General features: G+C 40.4%; 1 protein-coding gene across 2 annotated transcripts in view; it reads left to right on the top strand.

The window, feature by feature from the left end:
• Positions 1 to 22,015, top strand: part of atp13a3 (ATPase 13A3) — a 34,480-nt gene that overhangs the window by 6,763 nt on the left and 5,702 nt on the right. Inside the window, exons 2-33 of one of the 2 annotated variants that reach the window (XM_079648471.1) lie at positions 3,476 to 3,556; positions 7,117 to 7,204; positions 7,303 to 7,476; positions 8,480 to 8,695; positions 9,024 to 9,094; positions 9,376 to 9,459; positions 9,636 to 9,705; positions 10,285 to 10,419; positions 10,559 to 10,631; positions 11,353 to 11,484; positions 11,634 to 11,816; positions 12,477 to 12,634; positions 14,231 to 14,419; positions 14,606 to 14,667; positions 14,902 to 15,052; positions 15,273 to 15,392; positions 15,703 to 15,720; positions 15,895 to 16,048; positions 17,043 to 17,163; positions 17,258 to 17,382; positions 18,122 to 18,282; positions 18,481 to 18,609; positions 18,739 to 18,818; positions 19,024 to 19,066; positions 19,155 to 19,264; positions 19,657 to 19,753; positions 19,841 to 19,913; positions 20,026 to 20,203; positions 20,334 to 20,512; positions 20,613 to 20,701; positions 20,912 to 20,992; positions 21,754 to 21,846. In XM_079648471.1, the coding sequence (XP_079504597.1) occupies positions 7,154 to 7,204; positions 7,303 to 7,476; positions 8,480 to 8,695; positions 9,024 to 9,094; positions 9,376 to 9,459; positions 9,636 to 9,705; positions 10,285 to 10,419; positions 10,559 to 10,631; positions 11,353 to 11,484; positions 11,634 to 11,816; positions 12,477 to 12,634; positions 14,231 to 14,419; positions 14,606 to 14,667; positions 14,902 to 15,052; positions 15,273 to 15,392; positions 15,703 to 15,720; positions 15,895 to 16,048; positions 17,043 to 17,163; positions 17,258 to 17,382; positions 18,122 to 18,282; positions 18,481 to 18,609; positions 18,739 to 18,818; positions 19,024 to 19,066; positions 19,155 to 19,264; positions 19,657 to 19,753; positions 19,841 to 19,913; positions 20,026 to 20,203; positions 20,334 to 20,512; positions 20,613 to 20,701; positions 20,912 to 20,992; positions 21,754 to 21,846 (3,600 nt within the window). In that variant the 5' untranslated portion in view covers positions 3,476 to 3,556; positions 7,117 to 7,153. The remainder of the gene's footprint in view (positions 1 to 3,475; positions 3,557 to 7,116; positions 7,205 to 7,302; positions 7,477 to 8,479; positions 8,696 to 9,023; positions 9,095 to 9,375; positions 9,460 to 9,635; positions 9,706 to 10,284; positions 10,420 to 10,558; positions 10,632 to 11,352; positions 11,485 to 11,633; positions 11,817 to 12,476; positions 12,635 to 14,230; positions 14,420 to 14,605; positions 14,668 to 14,901; positions 15,053 to 15,272; positions 15,393 to 15,702; positions 15,721 to 15,894; positions 16,049 to 17,042; positions 17,164 to 17,257; positions 17,383 to 18,121; positions 18,283 to 18,480; positions 18,610 to 18,738; positions 18,819 to 19,023; positions 19,067 to 19,154; positions 19,265 to 19,656; positions 19,754 to 19,840; positions 19,914 to 20,025; positions 20,204 to 20,333; positions 20,513 to 20,612; positions 20,702 to 20,911; positions 20,993 to 21,753; positions 21,847 to 22,015) is intronic. The other variant, XM_079648472.1, reaches the window with a different exon arrangement.

Genomic DNA, 22,015 nt, shown 5'->3' with positions numbered 1-22,015 from the left:
TACAAAACTTTAATCGGATGATGACCAGCTACTGCTTCTTCTTTAAAAAAAACAATAATTCATAAGCTAACTTTGCTTTTAAAATATCTTTGAAGAAATTGCCGATTGGTTACATCATGATATCACAGTTCCCTGCCATTTGCCAGGCAATAGCAACACAAAGGTGATCTGTCTTACTGTTTCTGTGGGGTAGATGGTATATTAAATTGTTTTATTAAGGCAGTGAGAAATAGTTGGAATTATATTTATAAATAATTGTCTATTTAAGTATGTATGATTGTTATAAACTTAATCTGAACTTTCACCTAGTTTTTGCTGAAGACCTGACATTAGCAACTTCGTTTGATAATAAGGAAAATAATTCAACCTATTACCTCCATGTAGAAATAATATTTCTCACCCAGGGTGTTTTAATCTTTCTCAAATTGGTATCAGCTGTTTTTCATAGACTGTAACCAATGCCCCTTTAATCCAAGAGCATGTGGTCTGACTTAAAACTTTTGATCTGTAGGATTATTGCTGTTTTCCCAGCTCTTTCTCTCGATTTCTCTCACTGGAGTGGAGCTCACATACAGACTCCTAGATCGGTTTTCCCATCCTCTTCAGCTCCCTGATCTCATCCCTGTTAACTCCCATGTCCTCTGCATCGGTCGTATAGCCTGTAGGATCAGCCATTCTTCTCACTTGGTTGTGAGTGTGTGTATGTCATCTCAAAACATACCTGACTACAATGCATTTTGAGGATAGTGCTCTGGATTATTTGTAAGAGGTGTGGATGTTTCCTCAATCTATAGGTGAGTTTTCCCAGTTGATTAATTCCTCTTTAAGCTTGAACTGAATTTAAAGTTTTAGAAGCAAGAAACCATTTCATTCTGTCCTTCTGTTGGTTTTTTCACCCTGCCTATTATTTCAGTTGTAGTTGTTGTTGCCTTGCTATATGAGCTCTTTTATGAATACCTTTGATGCTCGTTTTCTTTTTATGCAATTTTTTAAGATGTAATTGTTAAATTGATGATGTTATCAGTTATGGTGGGCTTTTATACCTGGCTGTCCCGACCCCAGAGGAAGGGCAGATACTCATAGATTCTTAGTAAGGCCAGTGGTCACAGTGATAAACAGCTTGATTGGCCTTTGACGGGAAACAAAGCTTGGCTATAATACTCCGAGAGTAGGAGGGGAAGTGATAAAGAAAGCACATTGAGTTCAGAGCATGATGGAAACAAAACGCGTTTTCCTTCAAATGCTTCCATGAATTATAGACTTATGTCATTAGGTCATGGCTCATTGTTCACTTTTTCCTCTGTGTCGGTGTGTTGAATAAGAGGACAGAAAGGGAAAGGATAATATGTCTACTCTCAGCTGTACTGAAGATATTTATTTGTACACTTTTACCTCATACATGTTAAGTGTCTAGTGCTACAAGAGGCTCAGGATCACATGTGAAATGTGTACAGATATTATTTTTAGCAAAACAAGATTGAGACACTTTGTTTAACATCCCTCATACATGCATTGGACTTGAAGCATGACTGTCTGCTTATGCTACTGTTGAGCCTTAATACATGACTCTTTTGACTAAGTTAAACTATCAGTAATATCATAATGTGACTCTTTTATATCAGCCGTCCTTCACCTGGAGGTTTGGTGCTAATGTAATCATTCAGAATGTAATTATTTAGAAAAAATAAAGAACAAATGTTAATTGTTTCCCTAATCTCACTGCTGTTGAATGGCAACGGTGCATTTGCAAATTCAAATGAATTTATGACGGTTGGTTGAAAGCAGTTGATGATTTGGAGTAAAGCAGTTCATAGTACAGTCAACTCAATTAATCATTAATTGTGTCAACAGGTAGTCATATCATAATACATGTGTGATTGGCCTGTATAAAAGCTGTGCTTAATAATAGAATCACATCTGCTCTTAAACTCATAGCTGTTCATGTTTCTAACTCTCCGTTGTTGTTTGATAAACATGTACTCGGCGGATATTATATCTGACAACTTACAATTCCTTTTCAGGAACTCTGATGATCGTCATGTTTAATCTTGTAGTTTGAAAAAGAACAACAGCTGCGTCATGTTTCTTCTCTCCAAAGCCAGCTTTGCTTATTAATACAATAGCAGACTAATCAAATGAGAGACAACAATGTGGCTTTAGGAAGGGCTGGAGAACTCTATAAATATCTGTGAAGTCATGCTGACTCTTAGAGGCCCTGTGAGGGTCCTCTATATTCCAGTAAATACAGTGGTTTCTCCTGTCATCCTTATGTATCATATTATGGCATTGGCATTGGAAAAGGACAGAAACAACAAGCGTTGTGAGTGTATTTGAGTCAGGAGGAATCACCTGACACTTCTTCCATATACTGCAGCTATTTCGGTATGATGCCGTGATTATTTGTTTAAGGCATTGCTAATTATTAAGCGCAAGTAATTACTGGCAATAAAACATAAAAAAAACTGGTCCTGAGCGGAACAGGATTATCATCAACACAGTCTTCAGGAGACGTTGGATACTGTACAAGGAGTTATAAATATAAATTTGACCCTTTTTATGCGAGTAGGATAATATTATGTCTAAAAATCTGCATTTGTATACATAGACTTGGTGTTGGTACCTGAACTTCCCTGTAGGTTATTTAATGATGCTGATAGTTTTCAGATTTAATTCCAGACTGTTTTCCCATTTCTATTTGAAGGGCTCAATATAAAATGCAAAGCATATCTATGATTCAGTTTAGCAAAGGCTAATCCAGTATATAGCAATTTTCAGTGCTAACTGAGCTAACAGTGCAAAGGTCGGCAAAAGTCCTGAAAAAGCCATTAGCGTAGGGAGAACCGGATAGTGGCAGTTACATTTCTGCAACAAAGCCACATAGGTCGGGACACGTTATCAGCTTTATCTGCTGTCGGAGCCCGCGAAGAAGAGCAGCAATTAGCTAGCCAGTGGGAAACACACAGGGACTCGCATGCCCTTACATGATGCATGTACAGCCAAGCTTGTCTATCAAAACAAGACACAGAGAAGCTCAGATTGTTTCACAAACTGCGAGTTTGACTTCATTCTCTGCTGAGGATCACTTTCTCCATTCTAAACATAGCGAATAGTTGTTTGCTATAATAATATTCTGGATGACAAGAACCTTTTTTTTCTCCATTTTTTTAAATTACAAAATCTTGTTGCTACCTTTAGGTACAACCAAATGATGTTCAGTTGTTTGTCAATTGCATACATGAAATGCTCTTCAAAACAGTAAACCAGAGAGCACCTTGGAATGTGCATTACATTACCTGGTAATTGTTCTGCAGATGCTCAATACACATTAACCATCATTGTTTTTCCCCTCTGGATGATACGTTACTGTTTTGGGAATGCCTCTCTTCCCAGCGTATCACAGTTAATTTAGAATAAAGACCTGAAGTTTTGGAAAGCTGTGTTTGTAATGTACAATTGTGTTTTTTTTCCCCCACAGGGTTCCAGGTTGCTGTGTTGAGAGAGCAAGCTAACTGCGGGAAGGAGAACCGCCTGGGGCATCGTGTCCCTGGCTTTCTAGGTAGGGACCAACTGCAAACCTGTTTTTATTACGCTTGGAGTTAAAGCCTTGAAGAGTAAACGATCCTTAGTGTCTAAATTAGACACATTGTTGAAAGGAACACGTGCAACATGTTTGATGCGACTCAGTCGTACACCCATTAACTTGATCCAAATATTCCTTAAACTCTTGTTTTGGGCTCTTACCGGGCTAGTATTGTTATTTATAGCTGTTGTAGTGATCTGCTATTATTTGTAGACACATCATCACAGAACCTTCAAACAGACACCAGACATAAAGGCTGAGACTCTCCTGGAGCTGATAGCACTGCAAAAATGCTATAAAACTTTGAGAAGGGACTTTGGCACCATCTAATAGCAAACAACATCTTTTACTCCCCATGAGTACATTTTAAAGACAGATTAAAAACCCGAAAACCTCCTCAAAACATAAAACCCTTTCAGCAAACAAACATCCACTGTTGACACACACGGGTTTCGGAATAATAAATACAATTTAATACTGCACTATAATTAGAGGATATCATTTCACTGGAGGAAATGTGCTTATTGCAACAGTATAAATATAATCATTGTGCTACATCCCTTAGGTTTGCCCATTAAGAGACAGTTCTATTGCATGTGAGGGGTCATTCAAGGCTTTTTGGATATACGATTGGTAAGGGCTAGAGAAAGATGTGTCTTATTTGTTTTAACAATTGTATTTATTATTTTTTCTTTATCTGATGTACATTATAATTGCAATTTGTATAGCCGTGTTGTGCGACAGTACCCTATCCTGACACTTTTGCACAAATTCCCCTAAATGAAAGTATAATTTTATCTCCAACGTGAGTTAAAGTGTAACATATTACTACCTAAGCCATAAACAGGGTTAACATGTCCGGCTCCTTTACCATTAAGTTTAAACTCTGGCCTCCTGTCTGTTCGGAGCCTGTCATTATTGGACACTGAATGATTTCTAAGGTTACTACCCTCTGTCTTCTATGTAATGATTCCAACTTAACAGACTATGTAACACTTTTTGGTGACAGTAACCACAAGCTTGGTACTTTTTAAACCCTTTTTGAGTGCTATCTGTTACTCACCATGGCAGGACAACCATCTTGTAAAAGAGTGTGTGCACGATGCACTGGTGTCGGCATTTCCAGTCATAGCAGGTTTTGGGGAGGGATTGTTCTCGTTGCACTGCACCCTCTGTATAGCGCCGGCCAGGGGGCTGCTATTGTAAAATACTAGGAAGGGCTTGGTCCTAAGCAAAATATCCCGCTGTATGCCAGGGAAAAAGTCCACCCGGGTGCAGCTGGTAGATAAAATCAGAGTGTGGGGGGCAGTGATACAGGATCAGTGGGGGCTGTAGTAGGGTGGCCCTATGGTTTTTGTATCATTCTTTTTTATTTATTTGGTGTACTAGCCTTTACACCAAAGAACACAGAGCACAGAGAATGGCCATTGTTTTTCAATGGAGAATGTAGCTATACTTTCTTAAACATGTATTAGGGAAAATGGTACTTACTGCCAGCATTTCTTGTTCAGTTGTACTGTAAAGCCAGAGCACTAAAGCAGACAGACTTGTAGAATATATTATAATATAATAATTTGGATGTAGGGCTGTCTCAATATACTACACAATTATCATGGCCAAAACGTCTCACAATACCAATATTTTTACAATATTTACAGAATACTTAAAGAACTTAAAATCATAAAAAATATATATTAGTTACTGTTACATTTTGCTTTGTTTGATGTGCAATTTGTCGCGTTTGCAGTTTATATGAGTTACAACCGGCTCAAATTCAGATCCAGGAGATGCTGGCAGTTTTAAGCCCTGGATGAGATGTCACCCAGAAGCCCAAGTGTAATCCACAGTGGACCTAATTGATTGGCAGCTCCTGACCACAAAGCCAGTAGTCTAATTAAGCTCTTAGTTTGCCTCCACACACATTCAGCTTCACTGGATCTCCCTGTATAATACTATGCTAGAGCACAATGGAAAAAAGCAGCCTGCAGAGTTGGTTCTGCTATTAGCCAAAGAGACAGTTTGTCTGTAACACAACTGGTGAGAGATTGAACATATTTTTGTCGTAGATGCTCTTCTGAGTCTATATAAAAGCAGCATACAATATAAATTGTTAAGGTCACAGTGTGCCCTCCTTGGTGTCTGCCTGTTCCTTGGAAACAAGTGGGAGGAGTTAATAGGTTGATGACTCAGTTGTTCTGTGTGTGGGTGTGTTAACAATCTTTGGGAGTGAACTTACGTTTTTGACAATTAGCAGCTGTCTGTGAAGTGCTGTGCATTCTTGTAGTTGGAGCAGTTCCCATGTGCTCAAATGAACTATTGACCTCTGCCAGCTTTCCTGCAATGTGTGTCCTCAGACAGTTATACCTCTTTCCCAGTTAAAGGGTTCAATTTGGGTTAAATAGGTGGAGTTCGGAAAAAACCATTTTGACTTTTTTTTTTTTATGTGCTTTTTAAACAACATCCGTCTATGGTAAAAAAATGTACGCTTGTTATTCACATAGATATAGGCAAAAGCAAAGACTGGAAAAGTTTCTTCATGCCTAAGGCTTTTAGAAAGATTGGTTGGATGCATTCACTGGTTTCTGATATGCCTACGGACTTATTTTCACTGCTCAAAGGCTTTTGCAGTAGGACAAGATGTATTTCAGACCTTTAGCCAATGTACTTGGCTCTCTTGTGGACAGACATTTACAGCGTGTGGACAATTGACTCTTCTATTTACAGGAGATTCTCTCTTATCACAAGACTCTTTTCTGCATTCCATCTACTGTAGGTATTTGACTAAACATAACTCTGTATCTATAGTAGATTACTTAATATGGACAAGTGCTTCCAACAACCATTCAAAAGATAGCGTAGGGTGTGCATGGGGAAAGGAGAGTGAATGTTTTAAAAATACATCAAATAGAAGGGAACTGACACATTACCACTTAACACCTCCTGAATATTATAGGCTGTGAACACCGGGCCCAGGTGTTTCCAGAACCCACTGATTACCAGCATGTCAATCCAACAGTTGGGTGAAAACAAGTACACTGTATTGATACATATTTTGATTAGGGCCTAAGCTTGTCAAGATGATAACGTTATCGGATTATTGTACGACACATGAACATTAATTATTGTAATTATGGATTTAATACTAGATTTTCATTCCAGAATTGATGTTAATTGGCTTGGAAACAGTGATGGTCCTCAATCCTTTCAGCTCCTAAACCTCAACTATGAAGTTATTTGTAGTGTATGCATGATTTTGCAACCACAGAAATGTAGAGTTAATTGCATAACATATAAACAAGCAAATGATTATCTGGAGTTTTTTCTCTGCTTCTCTATATCACAAAAATGTGATACATTTGTTAATGAGAAATACCCAGCATTTCCACACAAAACTCACTTATCATTAGAAAGCCTCTTGTGAACCAGCCTAAGATGTCTGACCCTGTTGTGTGGAGCCACTGTTTTGATTTGCGGTTGTGGAGCTATATTGTTTTCCCACACTGTCCATTCTGACAATTTGTCTGTTTTATTTGCAGTGACTAAAGGAGGGGCTTGGAAAAACTGTTGTGCAGCATGGAGAAAGAAGACCTGAAGGTCCTCAACAAAGGGGAAGAGGAGGAGCTGGTACGGCTCTCCATATCATTTTATATTCGTGAACATTTTGGAATTAGTGTTTTTCTTGCTTATAAGACTCCTCCCCCTTTTCTCCCTCCACCCTTTAGGAGCTGCAGGGGTACCGTCTTTGTCGTTGGCGGCTGGCCCTTGTGGGCCTCGGGGTGCTGTTCACAGGGGGCTTCCTCCTCTTGCTGCTCTACTGGATGCCAGAGTGGTGCGTCAAATCCACCTGCACCCGCACCACAGCCCGCGATGCTGAAGTGGTATTGCTGCGCTCCACGGTAGGTAGAATGCACAGCTGCAATAGTTAATGAAATACTTGGAAATTTGATTTTGTTTCAGTCCTTGTAATTGTGAGTATTGGTATAAAAGAGCCTACGCTGTATAGAAAACAAGTGGTCCCTTTTCAAATTGCACTTTCATTTCAATCACCATATTCAAATCCCAATTAAAAACCCACCTGTTCAAATCTGCTTACTCACTGTAGTGCTCCCTATTATATGTTTCATTTGTGTCCACTTGACTGTCTCTGTTTTTATCATGTTCTGTTGCCTATTAGCGGTTTCTTTTTTTTTTACAAATTGTACTGTGTAATTCGGTGTCATGAAAGGGGCCTACAAATAAAATGTATTATTCATTTATTATTATTATACATCTATTTCAGTTATTTTAATAATAGAACAGTATCATGAGTCTATGCAGAATATTTAAACCTCAGCTGTTAAAGCTGTGAATGTATACATTAATTATAGTATATGTTGTCTGAGCAGAGTAAATAGAGCCTGGCTGATCCTACTGAGTCACACCAGCAGACATACACAGATAATTTGCCATGTGTTCATAACACCCATGTGTGTCATTTGTGTCTTTCCTATCTCGCTGTGTTGGTCTCTTTGAATGTGTCTGCATTTGTATTCCCTGTTAATATATTATATGTACCAAACCTATTCTGATCTATTGAAGAATGTTGCCACTGACAAACTCTTTTTCTATAAAATATATTAATATCGCAATACTTTGATCATTGGGCCATTGGCTAAATCCCCATTGTATTAACCCATTTGACAATAAATGTTGACTTAGGAGACATACATAGTGTCTTCACCAAATGCAGATCAGTATTTGAAGATGGATAAATAAGGATTGATGCTATGTCTGGCTACCTTATGTTCTTTAGTGATGCTGCCTTTATGGAAATGACCTACTGTAAGTTCAGCAGAACATGTAGGTCAATTTGTAATAAAAAGTCCATTACAACAACCTTGTCTGTATTTGTTTGACCAGGATGAGTTCCGGCGCTGGTTCCTGGCCAGGGTACGAGTGATGCTGGCCCCGGGAAGGAACCCCTTCCACTGTCTGGAGACCCAGACCACCTCCCCTTCCTCTCCCTCCTGCCCCTTCTCCTCCCCCCCTCTGGCCAATGGACACACCCCCCACCCCTCCGATGGCAACCCCGACCAGGAGCTCATCAGAAGATATGGCGACTACCAGCCCACACAGGTAGGCTCAAACTCCACAGTATACAGTATGTATACACACGCTGGACACACCGATGATAGAAACCATAAACTGGCTGCCAAGCACCTATCAGTGTTTGTTTTTCCACAGTTGATCAAATTATTACAACGGTTTAATAATGTTTAATCACATTCTATATTCATAGTGATGCTGCAAATTGTCAAAAATAGGTTACATAAAACTGTATTCTGCCTTACCCTTCTCTTTCATGCACATTTACTTATTGCCTTTTAGCATGTGGACAGCAATACAGTAAAAGTAACATGTATCCCTTCTCCCTGCTTTTCCCTCTTGTATTTCCCTTTGCTAGATCCGCTACTTTACCTTCCATAGCACAACGTATTATTGGAGCGACGAGGTGCAGAATTTTGGTGTTTTAACGTAAGCATTCTTTGGATATTTACAGAAATGTTATGGGCATTCTTTTATTCCAGTTTGTAGGCTCCACTGCTTCTGAAAACTCCTCCCATAGAGTAAGCTAAATTGAAAGCAGATTAATTATAACTCCATCTGTAATTATGTTTTAACTTGTAAAGACCAAGACATTAACATCTGAAATCCTTAACCTTTTACAACTGCAGTAATTATTAGACTTGCATTGCTTGCACCATTATGTGTAATTAAATATCTTGACTTTTGCCCCCCTGCGTTGACCCCTGCAGCGGCCTGGAGGATTTGCAGGTCAGCTGCTCCACCCTCCACTCGGAGCACAGTGCAGGCCTGACCAGGAACCAGCAGGAGTACAGGTACAGCTCACCTGTCTAAAGGATAGGTGGCACTAACTAACTGTAGTCAGACATTATAGAGCTCACATATTACTATGTTTATGCGTGCATGTGTGTTTGAGTATGTGGTTATGTTTTGATGAGAAGGTGGTGTTTACAACACTTAGCTCATTAATGTCTCTTTCACCTCTTGTCAGGAGACTGTTCTTCGGAGTGAATGAAATTGCAGTGAAAGTGCCTTCTGTTTTCAAGCTGCTTATCAAAGAGGTAAGGCCCGGTTTGCCTTCACACAGGCAGCACGTCTTTGACTCGAAGTTTGAATTGTCTTGAATTAAAGACTCCTTGTCGACTTTTGTGTGCCCAGATATTAAAGTTACAATGTTGTGAATTTATCTCTGCATTTCAGTTCCTTCAAACAATTAAATACCACACTAACCAATATTTTCCCAGCTAGTAGATAAAGAGACCTTTCTAGTTTTGTGCATTCTTTTTAAGGAAACTGTTTTGGATAACTACTTGCTGTATTTCTATAAGACGAGTTTAGTTTCAGTATGTAATAGGTACGTTGATAAATACTACACTACCGCCCCGTGCAGGCAACACAATGAACAAAAGGGGGACATCTCATCCCCTTACACATTAAACTTGTGTACAGCGTGTAACATATCTAAAGCTACATAAATAAATATATGCACATCTTGTAAATGAGAACTTATGCAGACATATGGGAACTTGTTTTAATCTTCTTTTTCCCTCTCGTTGTCAAGGAAACATCTTGATTAAATCCTCAAGTAGACATCTCTGTCTTTGAATAACCTCACTAATCTCTCTGTCTCCCTCCTGCAGGTCCTAAACCCTTTCTACATCTTCCAGCTCTTCAGTGTGATCCTGTGGAGTGCCGATGAGTATTACTATTATGCTGTGGCCATCCTTTTCATGTCGATCATATCCATAGCTACCTCTCTGTACACCATTAAAAAGGTGAGCTCCACAAATCTTGAGACTTTCAATAAATTCAGAGACATTTATCTGACCTCACATCTGGCTACATAGTATACTCGGGTAAATATGCAAATCCAAAAGATGTCTAAAGTCTGTCTTCTTTGTTCTTTTATTCCAGCAATACATCATGCTCCACGACATGGTGGCAACTCACAGTGTTGTCCGTGTGTCTGTATGCCGACCCAACAATGGTTTGTACCTTTCTGTTTCCCTTCTTTTCTTCTGTTGTTTTTTTGTTGCAGATGGTCATTTAAATAGTAGTACATCACATTTTTTTTCTATTCTCTCCAAACATAACCTCGCAGTATTTTTTTTGCTTGTGTGCTAGCCCAGACTCAATTACACAGTCCCATTGGCTGTGTTTCAGATGGCTGCTAGTATGGGACAACGCAGATCTAAAGAGAGATAGGTTGTATTGTAGATAGCGGGAAGTGAAGCACTCTTTAATAGTTCTGCACATCATATTATAGGTCTGTGTGGGTTATAGGATCTGCTGAAGAGATGCACAAGCTTTGACATTCTCATCCAGTGTCCTATCAGCTGTAGCCAATTAAAATGAATACCAAGATTTGGCCAAAGGACAACATTAGACTCATGCTCCGAATCAGTTGGAAAACATTGCCGTGGGAGTCTGAACACTCATATACTTTTATGTATGCATCCATTTACTGCACTGGCCCCCGATTGGGATGCCTCAGCTTTTTCCTGCTGTCTTCCTAGGCATGAGTAATGAGAGAAGTGCTGAACAAGGCTCTGGGGCTCCGACACACAAAATGTCTCCTTTCTACCCCCCACATCCTCCATCTGCTGTTGTTGAATTACATTTTCACCTTTCTCCACACTCCTCATTTAACTGTCTCCTATTTGTTTTTTCCACTCCTCCCCTGTACCCCCCTCCCCCCTTCCCGACAGAAATTGAAGAGATTTTGTCTACTGATCTGGTGCCCGGTGATGTGATGGTCATCCCCATCAATGGGACCATCATGCCATGTGACGCCGTGCTGGTCAGCGGCACCTGCATCGTCAATGAAAGCATGCTCACAGGTTAGAGGCGACATCTGAACATTTAAGAAACTCAGGAGAGAGCGCGGCTGTTGGCTTAACAACCGACCATAGGAGGCTCTAAACAGCCAACAGCTCTTCTTGTTAATTTTCCAGCTGCCAGTGCTAATATCAGTCTAACCTCTAATTAGGTGAGAGTGTTCCCGTGACAAAGACCAACCTGCCAGACCCATTGCCTGGGGACAGGGGGGAGGATAATGACAGTGTCTTCAACACAGAGGAGCATAAGAGACACACACTCTTCTGTGGCACCCACGTCATCCAGACCCGCTTCTACACAGGCGACCTGGTCAAGGCTGTGGTGGTCTGCACAGGTGTGTGTGTGTGTGTGTGTGTGTGTGTGTGTGTGTGTGTGTGTGTGTGTGTGTGTGTGTGTGTGTGTGTGTGTGTGTGTGTGTGTGTGTGTGTGTGTGTGTGTGTGTGTGTGTGTGTGTGTGTGTGTGTGTGTGTGTGTGTGTGTGTGTGTGTGTGTGTGTGTGTGTGTGTGTGTGTGTGTGTGTGTGTGTGTGTGTGTGTGTGTGTGTGTGTGTGTGTGTGTGTGTGTGTGTGTGTGTGTGTGTGTGTGTGTGTGTGATCTCTAAATTAATGTATATGTTTGTTGTAGAAATGTTGGATCTAAAACAGTGTGACATTCAAAAGTGGTTTTATTTTTTCTACATACATGCTCAGCCCATGTGTGTGGTCTTTATTCTCTTGCTGGAGATGCTACTTCCATAGAGTAAGCTGTACTTAGATTCTTGACTGAAATACAAGGGTTTCATTCGTTGTCTAAATAAAGAAATCACAGGTTCTACTGCCATTTTTTTAAAGAACAACACAGCCTCTCTGAGGTTAGGAATATCCCTCTTATTCAGGGAGCTCCCTTATTAGGTGCTCTGCAGTTTAATCCTTGTTCGTCACAGTTTAGAGACCCTTTCTGAAAGGAGTGTAAGATCGAATATTTGAAAAATTCTCATAAAAACGTCTTTACCCAGGTTTCAGCACAGCCAAAGGCCAGCTGGTGCGCTCCATCCTTTACCCAAAACCCACCGACTTCAAGCTGTACCGAGATGCCTACCTCTTCCTCTTGTGTCTGGTGGCTATAGCTGGAATTGGCTTTGTCTACTCCATCGTCCTCAGCATCTTGAACAAGGTAATCATTGTTACCGGTTTTTTTACAGAAGTAAAAGAGGGGGTGAAAATGTAAGGGCAACTGCAAGAAAATCACACTTTCCTATAGAAGATTCACTGGCTCTGTGAAATAAAGAATGCTGTCCTGTGTCAAGCCCTTCATCCCCTCTGTGCAACATTGTGCTCAACATGAAACTGTATTTTATAAATGTCTGAATCACTGAGTTCCAGAGGTGGGACCAAGTCATTGTTTTGCAAGTCACAAGTAAGTCTCAAGTGTTAGCGCTCAAGTCAGGATGGGCAAATTCAAGTCAAGTCCAAGTCCTAAACTTTGAAAACCGAGTCTTAAACAAGTCATTGTGTGCTTTTCACCAAATGTAATGACATCCATCAACAGAATAATACTTAATAATCAAACTGCTCTTTATTAGTCACATTAATAATGTAATAATCAATTTCTCTCTGCTGGTAAAATAAAGTGTTTATCTTCTATTTTAAGAGGGATAAGTAAGGTAAGGTTACCGTGACGGTTTGATTCAGAAGGAGTTTAATGTATAAGATCCCTGATGTTGAGGTAACCAGAATGTTTATTTCCACTGTGTACAACATGTTATAAGGGACCCACAATCTACCTTTATGCAAGGGATAATGTGCAGCAAGGCGGTCTCTATGGGGAAAAGAACACCTGAATCTTGATGCCTCTGCAGGTGGTACTTTGAGTATATTTTGATGCTAATACTTTTCTACTTTTACTTGAGTAACATTTTGAATGCAGGACTTTTTATTGTAACAGAGTATTCCTACACTCTGGTACTTTTACTCAAGTACAAGATCTGAACTTCTCCCACCTCTGGCAATAAATCCTGAGTGGTTACCAAAATGAAAACCCTTCTCTGAAGGTTATTTTCATTTTACAAATCCTGCACTCAGCTTTGCTTTCTCCAATATCATTGAAATGCAGCCAGATGCTGCTTCTTTTTTCGGTTTTCGCTAATTTCTTGACCTTTTCCGACGCGCTAGCATTTAAATCCGTCTCCCCGTGGCTCGGTGTTGCTGGCCTGTACCACTACACTTGGTGTCTTTGGAGCGTCTGCCCCCCACCCTTCTTTCACATAATGGTATGATCCTAGTGTGTCCTCGCATATGATTGGCCGCAATGTGGCTCAGCAAAATAAAGTCCCGCCCCTGCCTGCATGGATTTTCAGCAGCAAGAGTAGGACCAGCTGAAGATTCTGCTCTCCCCGACGGGAGTCTGCTCTTCTACCGGCAGCTCGCGATTGGCATGTTTGAGACTCCTGAATTAAAGTATCAAGTCACCTCAAGCCAGAGGGCTCAAGTCCAAGTCGAGTCGCAAGTGTTTTGTGATTTTGTCAAGTCGAGTCCAAAGTCATCAAATTGGTGACTCGAGTCCAAGTCATGTGACTCGAGTCCACACCTCTGCTTAGTTCTATAAAACATGAATGGTTTGAGACATCAGTTCTCCTGTCTCCCTATCGCTTGTTGCATTACAGCAGAATAAGCATCAGCATGTTGATTTATAGCTGGAGAGTTTTCTGATCAATGTGAATATCAACCATTTCAAAGTGCCCTTACTCTGTCCTTTCTGCCCTCACCCCAGGTGCCAGCTAAAACCATCATTATTGAGTCTCTGGACATCATCACCATTACTGTGCCCCCGGCGCTGCCAGCCGCCATGACAGCTGGCATTGTGTACGCCCAGCGACGCCTCAAAAACCTGGGCATTTTTTGCATCAGCCCACAAAGGATCAACATCTGCGGTCAACTCAATCTGGTCTGCTTTGACAAGGTGAGTACCTCTGGTTGTATAACTGGTAGTAGTCAGCTCTAACTTTACATATCAACTAGAAAAGTACACCACCTGAAAATAAACAAAATATGAAGAAATAGAGATATTTGTACCTCTATTGTAGTTTCTTATATTTGATTTGATTCCATGTAACTCAGTTCAATTAAACTTTCTTCCTGCTTACAGACTGGAACTCTGACAGAAGATGGATTAGACCTATGGGGAGTTCAGAGGGTTGAGAACGGAAGGTAAGCTGGTCTGGTTATCTAACAGGGAACTGCCACTGTTTCGTTGCCTTTCAGCTGCATCCAAAATATTCAAACCCCAAAGAAATCATTATCTTAAAGGTTTTAGAAAGAAGTCATTCTCTTAGTTAGCCATTGATGAACCTGTATGGATTTGCTGATCACCTGGTGAGAGGATTCAGAATCCACAGTTTTTTTGAAGGTCTCTTTTTAACCTCATGTTTCTTCTGCCTCCAGTTTCCACCTGTCAGAGGAAAATGCATACAAGGAAAATCTGGTCAAGTCCCAGTTTGTGGCATGTATGGCCACCTGCCACTCTCTCACCAAGATAGAGGGCCAGCTGTCCGGAGACCCACTGGACCTTAAGATGTTTGAGGCCACAGGCTGGGTGAGTGGTTCTGAGTCCATCCTAAAGCATGAGGATGGTCAGGGCAACACAGTGGGAAGGAGATAAGTAATAGCATCTTTCAAAGGGTGTATGAGGGCAAATAGCCTTTTGAGTCAGGCTGACAGTGTGCAACAGAAAGAATAAGATGGAATAAAAAATATATCTATAAGACAGACATTTTTCTCATCTTTTTTTTTTTTATAAACTTTTGTCTACACAGATCCTGGAGGAGTCCACTGAGGAGGAAACATCTCTCCACAACCGTATCATGCCCACTGTGGTTAAACCCCCAAAACAGCTGCTGCCCCCAGAGCCTGCCGTAACACCAGAGCAGGACATGGTACGGAATTTAACCCAGTTGTTCAGAATTCCTCAATATATGGGAAATGTCTAAAACGGTATAAAGCTGATGATATTATAAAAAAACGATAGCTTTAGTGTGGTCTTTTTTTTAATTTTTTATATGTGATAAAAGAGTGTCTTACTCCACAGTATTTTGGCTATAAATAAAACCAGCATTTTTATGTTGCCTTAATGCAATATAAGTAATACACAGTTAATAGAAACATTTTTCAGCTATGACTGTATTGGTTGTTTTGACATATTTTGTTCTCATGGACTCGTTCCACTCTGCTCTTTTCCAATTCTAGGAGCTGTATGAGCTTTCGGTGAGTTTTCCCGCTGTATTCAAACACATTTTCTATATATATATTTTTTCAATAAGTCATTTATTCGCATTTTCCAAGATGGACATTTTATTTTAAATGTTCTTGTCCTTCTTGACATTATTAATAAGAACCGTATTTGTTTTTGTGTATCCTTGTGTCCGTGTGCGCGTGCAGTCAGCGTATGAGATAGGTATCGTGCGCCAGTTTCCCTTTTCCTCAGCCCTCCAGAGGATGTGTGTGGTGGCTCGTCTGCTAGGGGAGAAACGTATGGACGCCTACATGAAGGGGGCCCCTGAGATCGTAGCTAGCCTCTGCAAGAAAGACACAGGTGAGGAGTCATTGTAACTAACTAAATCAGGGGTGGGGAACCTTTTTCCTCTCAAGGGCCATTTCAATTTTTTCAACATCTTCCAACGGCCTTACAAATGATTGACCTCTGCTTAAAAAAACTAAAATGACAGCCCATTAATTTGGCCTTTCTTTCATGCTGTGCAAAGAAAAACTGGAAGGAGATTTATTATTTTTCTTTATGGATATTTTACAAATCACTCCCCTTTTTAAACTGTATTCTCGTTTATTAATAACTTTTCAAAAAAAAATGTATAACTATAATGATCATATAAAGTTGTGCCTTTACCTCACTGGTTGTGGAAAAAGCTTCTTATATTCGTTAGCATAGCTAGCTAACCAGATGCTAATAACAACAAAGTTATTGACTGTATGATCACTATGACAGATGAACAGATCGCCACTGGGCTTTCAACTAAAGACACAGCCACGTAAAAACTGCAGCATTTGTGTAGGCTCCATGGGTACTGCAATTTCTGAATTGCCGGAGCGGGGTTCTGGTGCTCTCCGGCAGAACTACACCCCTGTCAGACGAGACATAAACACGTTGTGTCGTGTTGTGTTCAAGGACCCTGACGTGGCCCGGAAAAACAGGAACTCGCTTGTTTAACTCTTTTGCGGTCTAGATTTCTTTAATTTTGTACATGTTTATAAATTACCTCGAGGGCCGTACCAAATGGTCGTGCGGTCCGTATACGGCCCGGAGGCCGGAGGTTCCCCACCCCTGAAATAAATTAAATAATAAACATATAATAAATATATAAACATATTTAAATAAGCTAAATTGATTTTCGGTATGGTTTAAGAATTACAATTCCAGCCAATAATTACATAAACTACGGATGAGGTAAACACTGTTGCTTATGCTGAATCATACCTCTCCTCCAACAAGGCCATAGATATTTGAAGTTAATTAATTATCTGTCCTTCTCTAGCTTTATTGACTTCATAAATGTCTCTCTGTGTCTTTGCAGTGCCAGAAAACTTTGCAGATGTTTTAGAGGGCTACACCAAGGAGGGTTTCAGAGTCATAGCTCTGGCTCATCGACGACTTGAATCCAAACTCAGCTGGCACAAAGTCCAGAACATCAGCAGGTAGAGTTTTGTACATTATTGATAAGATTGCCTTTGACCTTAATTTTAAACCTATCTATAATGATAAATAAGTTATTCTTTCTCTTTGAAATAGGGATCACATTGAGGCAAACATGGAGTTCCTAGGTCTAATCATCATGCAGAACAAGCTTAAGGCAGAAACCCCAGCAGTGCTGGAGGACCTCCGCCAAGCCAGCATCCGCACTGTCATGGTTACTGGTGAGGCCATGCACACATACACACATTTGCTCAGGTTTGATCAAAACCACTACTAACAGCACCATTATAGTCTCAAAAGAAAACTCATACAGATATGCCAACGCAAATTGCTTGCAGAACTTTTTTATTTATTTGATACAGGCAGCCGGTGGGTTTGGTAATCTGCGTATTGGCACTTATTTCATCTGCTGCACCTGCGATATCATGACTAATAACTTTTCTGGGGAGCTCACTGTAACTGGCACAAACTCCAATATCCACCAGAATTGTTTTTTACGTCCTTGCTTAACTTTGACCTTTAAACTATTTTCTAAAGTTTGCTTTACTGGTCATAAAAGCAAACAAAGTGAAGCTGAAAATACATGTAGTTATTCATTTGTGAATCCTGTTCTACACAAACAGTATAAGGCACCATTTCAGAACCAGTCTTCCTCCACTTGTTCTTCAAATGTCCTAGCACAAAAGGCTCCTCTTCCCATTGTCCACCTAACCATCAGTTAAAGACTACATTGACTCATTCTTATGACTTACCAATATTTGTTGTTGTTGAGTAGTGGATCAGATAGAATCTTTGTAATGCATATGTAGAAAGGTATAATGGAGAAGAAATTAGAAAGACATGAAAGAACAGAGTAGCATTACAAAAAAATATAAATAAATTATTATATTAGCTGATCATTATAAAAACGAGTTTCTGTAGACTTGTGCATTTATTAATGTATGCTGTATTCACATTCAGGTGACAACATGCTGACAGCCATCTCTGTGGCCAGGGACTGTGGAATGATTCCTCCCCAAGACACAGTCATCATTGCTGATGCCCTCCCTCCACATGATGGACAGTCCGCCAAGATCACCTGGAGATACGCTGACAAGGCGAGCCAGACCTCTCATCTGGAGGTGAGGCTAACGAGAATAAATGTGTCTAAATAGTGAATGATAAGTAAACACAAAAATATGACCTGTGCGAAACACAGCATTATTAATCGATGTTTATACACTCTGATAGGTTGATTCAACTCTAATGTTTTTTGAGGCAACTTTTTGCTGATATGTTAACATTTTTTGGATCTAATTGATGCTCTATTATACCAACAGGAAGTGAACATCACTCTGGATGATGTGTGCCACATAGATGAGCCCAAAAAACAGGAGCTGTACCACTTTGCCATGAATGGAAAATCCTTTGCCGTCATCTCTGAACATTTCCCTGACATGCTTCAAAAGGTGAGGTCTCTTAAATGAGTCACTTATTCCTTACCTGTAACTGGAGTAGAAATGTTTCTAGTTCATGCTGCTGTATGATCTACCTCGTTGCTAACTAATACTTCTATGATCATGTGTTCTGCGTTGCAGCTGGTGCTACATGGGACAGTGTTTGCAAGAATGGCCCCGGACCAGAAAACTCAACTCATTGAGGCTCTGCAGGGCGTAGAGTGAGTGTTTAGTCCCAACACATGATGTAGAGATGGGAAATACTTTGACAAGTCCCCCAAAGTTTAGAGAAGTATTTTATCTACAATAAAACGACTTCATTAAACTTCAGTGGTAGAGTCACTATAGATGATTTGTATTGTTTCTGTTTATGAAAAAGTGTTAACACTGAGCACCAAGTCACTGTTCTTCTTTATCTGCTCCTAGCTACTTTGTTGGGATGTGTGGAGATGGAGCAAACGACTGTGGGGTATGTACATTCACTTTAAAAGTAACATTTAATGAGACAATGAGAGTTTGACATTAATGAATTGCTCTCTGGACACTTCTCTCATTAGGCTCTGAAGAGGGCTCATGGTGGCATCTCTCTGTCGGAGCTCGAAGCCTCGGTAGCCTCTCCCTTCACCTCGAGGACCCCGAACATCTCCTGTGTCCCCAGCCTCATCAGGTCTGTCTTTCTTTACTTCTGTTTTCACACAATACATAAAGGACACAGAAAATATGAATAGGACAGTGGAAACCTCAAAAGAACCAAGATGGACAATATCGTTGTCATGACATGCTCTTTAGATGGGGCGGTAATGATCCATAAACGCTTAATATACTGATTGAAAAGTGCAGACAATTATGTTGTTTTATGTATTCATCTTTAAAATGGATTCAATTCCTATTCTTTAACACAAGAAAAGCAACCCATGCTTTTAAAATCCTCCTTATTTGGACCTGTTCATATTGCTGAAAAGGCCTTTTTATGTCAGGCTGTGTTTGTTTAGCAACATGACACAATGTTAGCTTCTATGTTGCACGGAGAGATAACACAGTGTTTGTTTTCCTTTACAGGGAGGGGCGTGCCGCTCTCATTACCTCTTTCTGTGTGTTCAAGTTCATGGCCCTCTACAGCATCATCCAGTACATCAGTGTCACTCTCCTCTACTCCGTACGTAATGCTGTTTCACAATCACTGGTAGGTGAGGGGGAAAAAGGAGAAATCCCATCTCTGACCTGTGCTGTTTTTATTTCTTAGATCCTCAGTAACCTTGGAGACTTCCAGTTCCTCTTCATCGATATTGCCATCATCCTTCTTATTGTCTTTACTAGTAAGTATAATATGTATAAGGTAATGTGTAGTGTGTCTGCCTTTCTTTTTCTTAATCTCTATCTTACTTTCTGCCTCTTCTCCTCACCCACCCTGCGCATCTTCACCTTCAGTGAGTCTGAACCCAGCGTGGAAAGACCTGGTGTCTCGTCGTCCCCCTTCAGGTCTGATCTCAGGGCCTCTGCTGTTCTCTGTGCTGACCCAGATCCTCATCTGCTTGGGCTTCCAGACCATTACATTCCTTTGGGTCCGACAGCAGCCGTGGTACACAGTGTGGACGCCGCTCTCTGAGTGAGTCCCTGTCCATTTACCTCACACAAACAAAAATAACATCAAAGCATAAATGTTAGATTTCTGTATTTTAACCACAGCCTGAAAGTGTTATTTGATTGTTCTCAAATCGATCTCCCCTCTCTCCCAGTGCCTGCAACCACTCATCACATATTACCATGTTTGGCCACAACGGCACTGAAATTGACGACCACAACATCCAGAACTACGAGAACACCAGCCTCTTCTATGTCTCCTCCTTCCAGTATCTCGTTGTTGCCATCGTTTTCTCAAAGGGCAAACCCTTCAGGCAGCCAAGCTACAAGAATTGTAAGAAACCTACTTCCTATTAAATCTGTCCTAAAATAGTTGCAAAGTTATTGTTATATGTTATAAATGTGTTTGTGCTTGCTATGTGTTCTCTCCTTAGGGCCGTTTGTGCTGTCTGCCTTGACTCTGTATGTGTTTCTGCTGTTCATCATGTTCTACCCTGTAAAAGCCATTGACGAGTTTCTAGAGGTAAGAAGATGTCAAACACAAGAAATATATTGCTTGCTGACCAGTATCTTGTTTTTTCATGGCAAGCTGTATACTCTTTTATAATTGTGATATTATATAAAGTCCTACTCTGTAAGTTCATGAAGACACATAAAGCCTTAAAACAAGGCTCCTTGTAAATACTCTCTGATGGTCAGCGTTGGAGTGTTTGTTTTCTGTCTCTGTCTACAGATTGTTTGTGTCCCGTTTGACTGGAAGGTAAAGCTCTTCCTCATCATCTTAGTCAATGCTGCAGTGTCTGTTGTGATGGAGGTAAGACACACACTCCACATGGTTTCTGTTGACGTGTTTCTCTCATGTTCAGCTTTTGTTTTTTCATGCAGTGTGCTCATATTTGTCTCATTTAGCCGGACTGCAAGATCAATCTTGTGTTGTGAGAAGAATTGATGTTGTAAAGTGTTCTTGTCTTTAAAGAAACCAACTAAGGTATCCGTAATGGTTAACACTTACAGAACTGCTTAAGTTTGTTGGGCTTTTGAAGCAGATTTTGAGCACATGTCTCTGGATAGATGGATACTCTTTAAGAGAATAAATTGCTGTGCCACCGCACCACAATTTATATCTATTGCTAGCTTGCCCCTGCTCTTCGGAGCAGCATAGCTATGTCAGCTTTCCCCTTTTAAGATGACTGCCCTTGCATACATGCATTGCTTAGCATCATTGCCGAGGTGATGCTATTTCCTAAACATTGCATATTCCTTTCACAGTTTTTAGTGTGTCAGAAATATAACCAAAATGAAATTCGCACAAAATGAAGAATGATAGCTTTTTTTCACTTTTAAGTGGAAATAGTATCCATGCTTATCTTACTAATTTGTTTCACTCAATTGTAACATCACATGTAATGACTAACACACCTTTGATAGAACGAAAAAGTTGCCACACAAGCTTTTATAAATGGTGGGTCTGCAAAATCAATTGTAAACCTATGTGCAAAAGACAATGCAGAAGATATTAGGAACCAAATGAGCCTCTCTTTAATTCTTTCCCCTGCCCACTGCGCTATTCCATAGACCTTCATCCTTGACATCGTCTTATGGAAGCTTGTGTTCAGCCGAGACAAACAGGGCAGCTTTGGCGTCACTCCTGTTGCCCCGACACCACAGGTTGGGAAAACCAGACACCTTCTTCTATCGCCCGTTCATTTTCCTCTTGTGTGTTGTTCCCTCTCTCTGTTCCAACTTCCTTCTCTAAAGTAACAGAGCACTCATTTCTCTTGTACTAACCAAGACGTGCATGTGCGAGATGTCAGTCTCTTTCTGACCTGTCCTCTCG

Source organism: Notothenia rossii (genome assembly GCF_949606895.1).
Source record: "Notothenia rossii genome assembly, chromosome: 1".
Lineage (NCBI taxonomy): Eukaryota > Metazoa > Chordata > Actinopteri > Perciformes > Nototheniidae > Notothenia > Notothenia rossii.
This window is presented reverse-complemented; position numbering and strand designations above follow the sequence as displayed.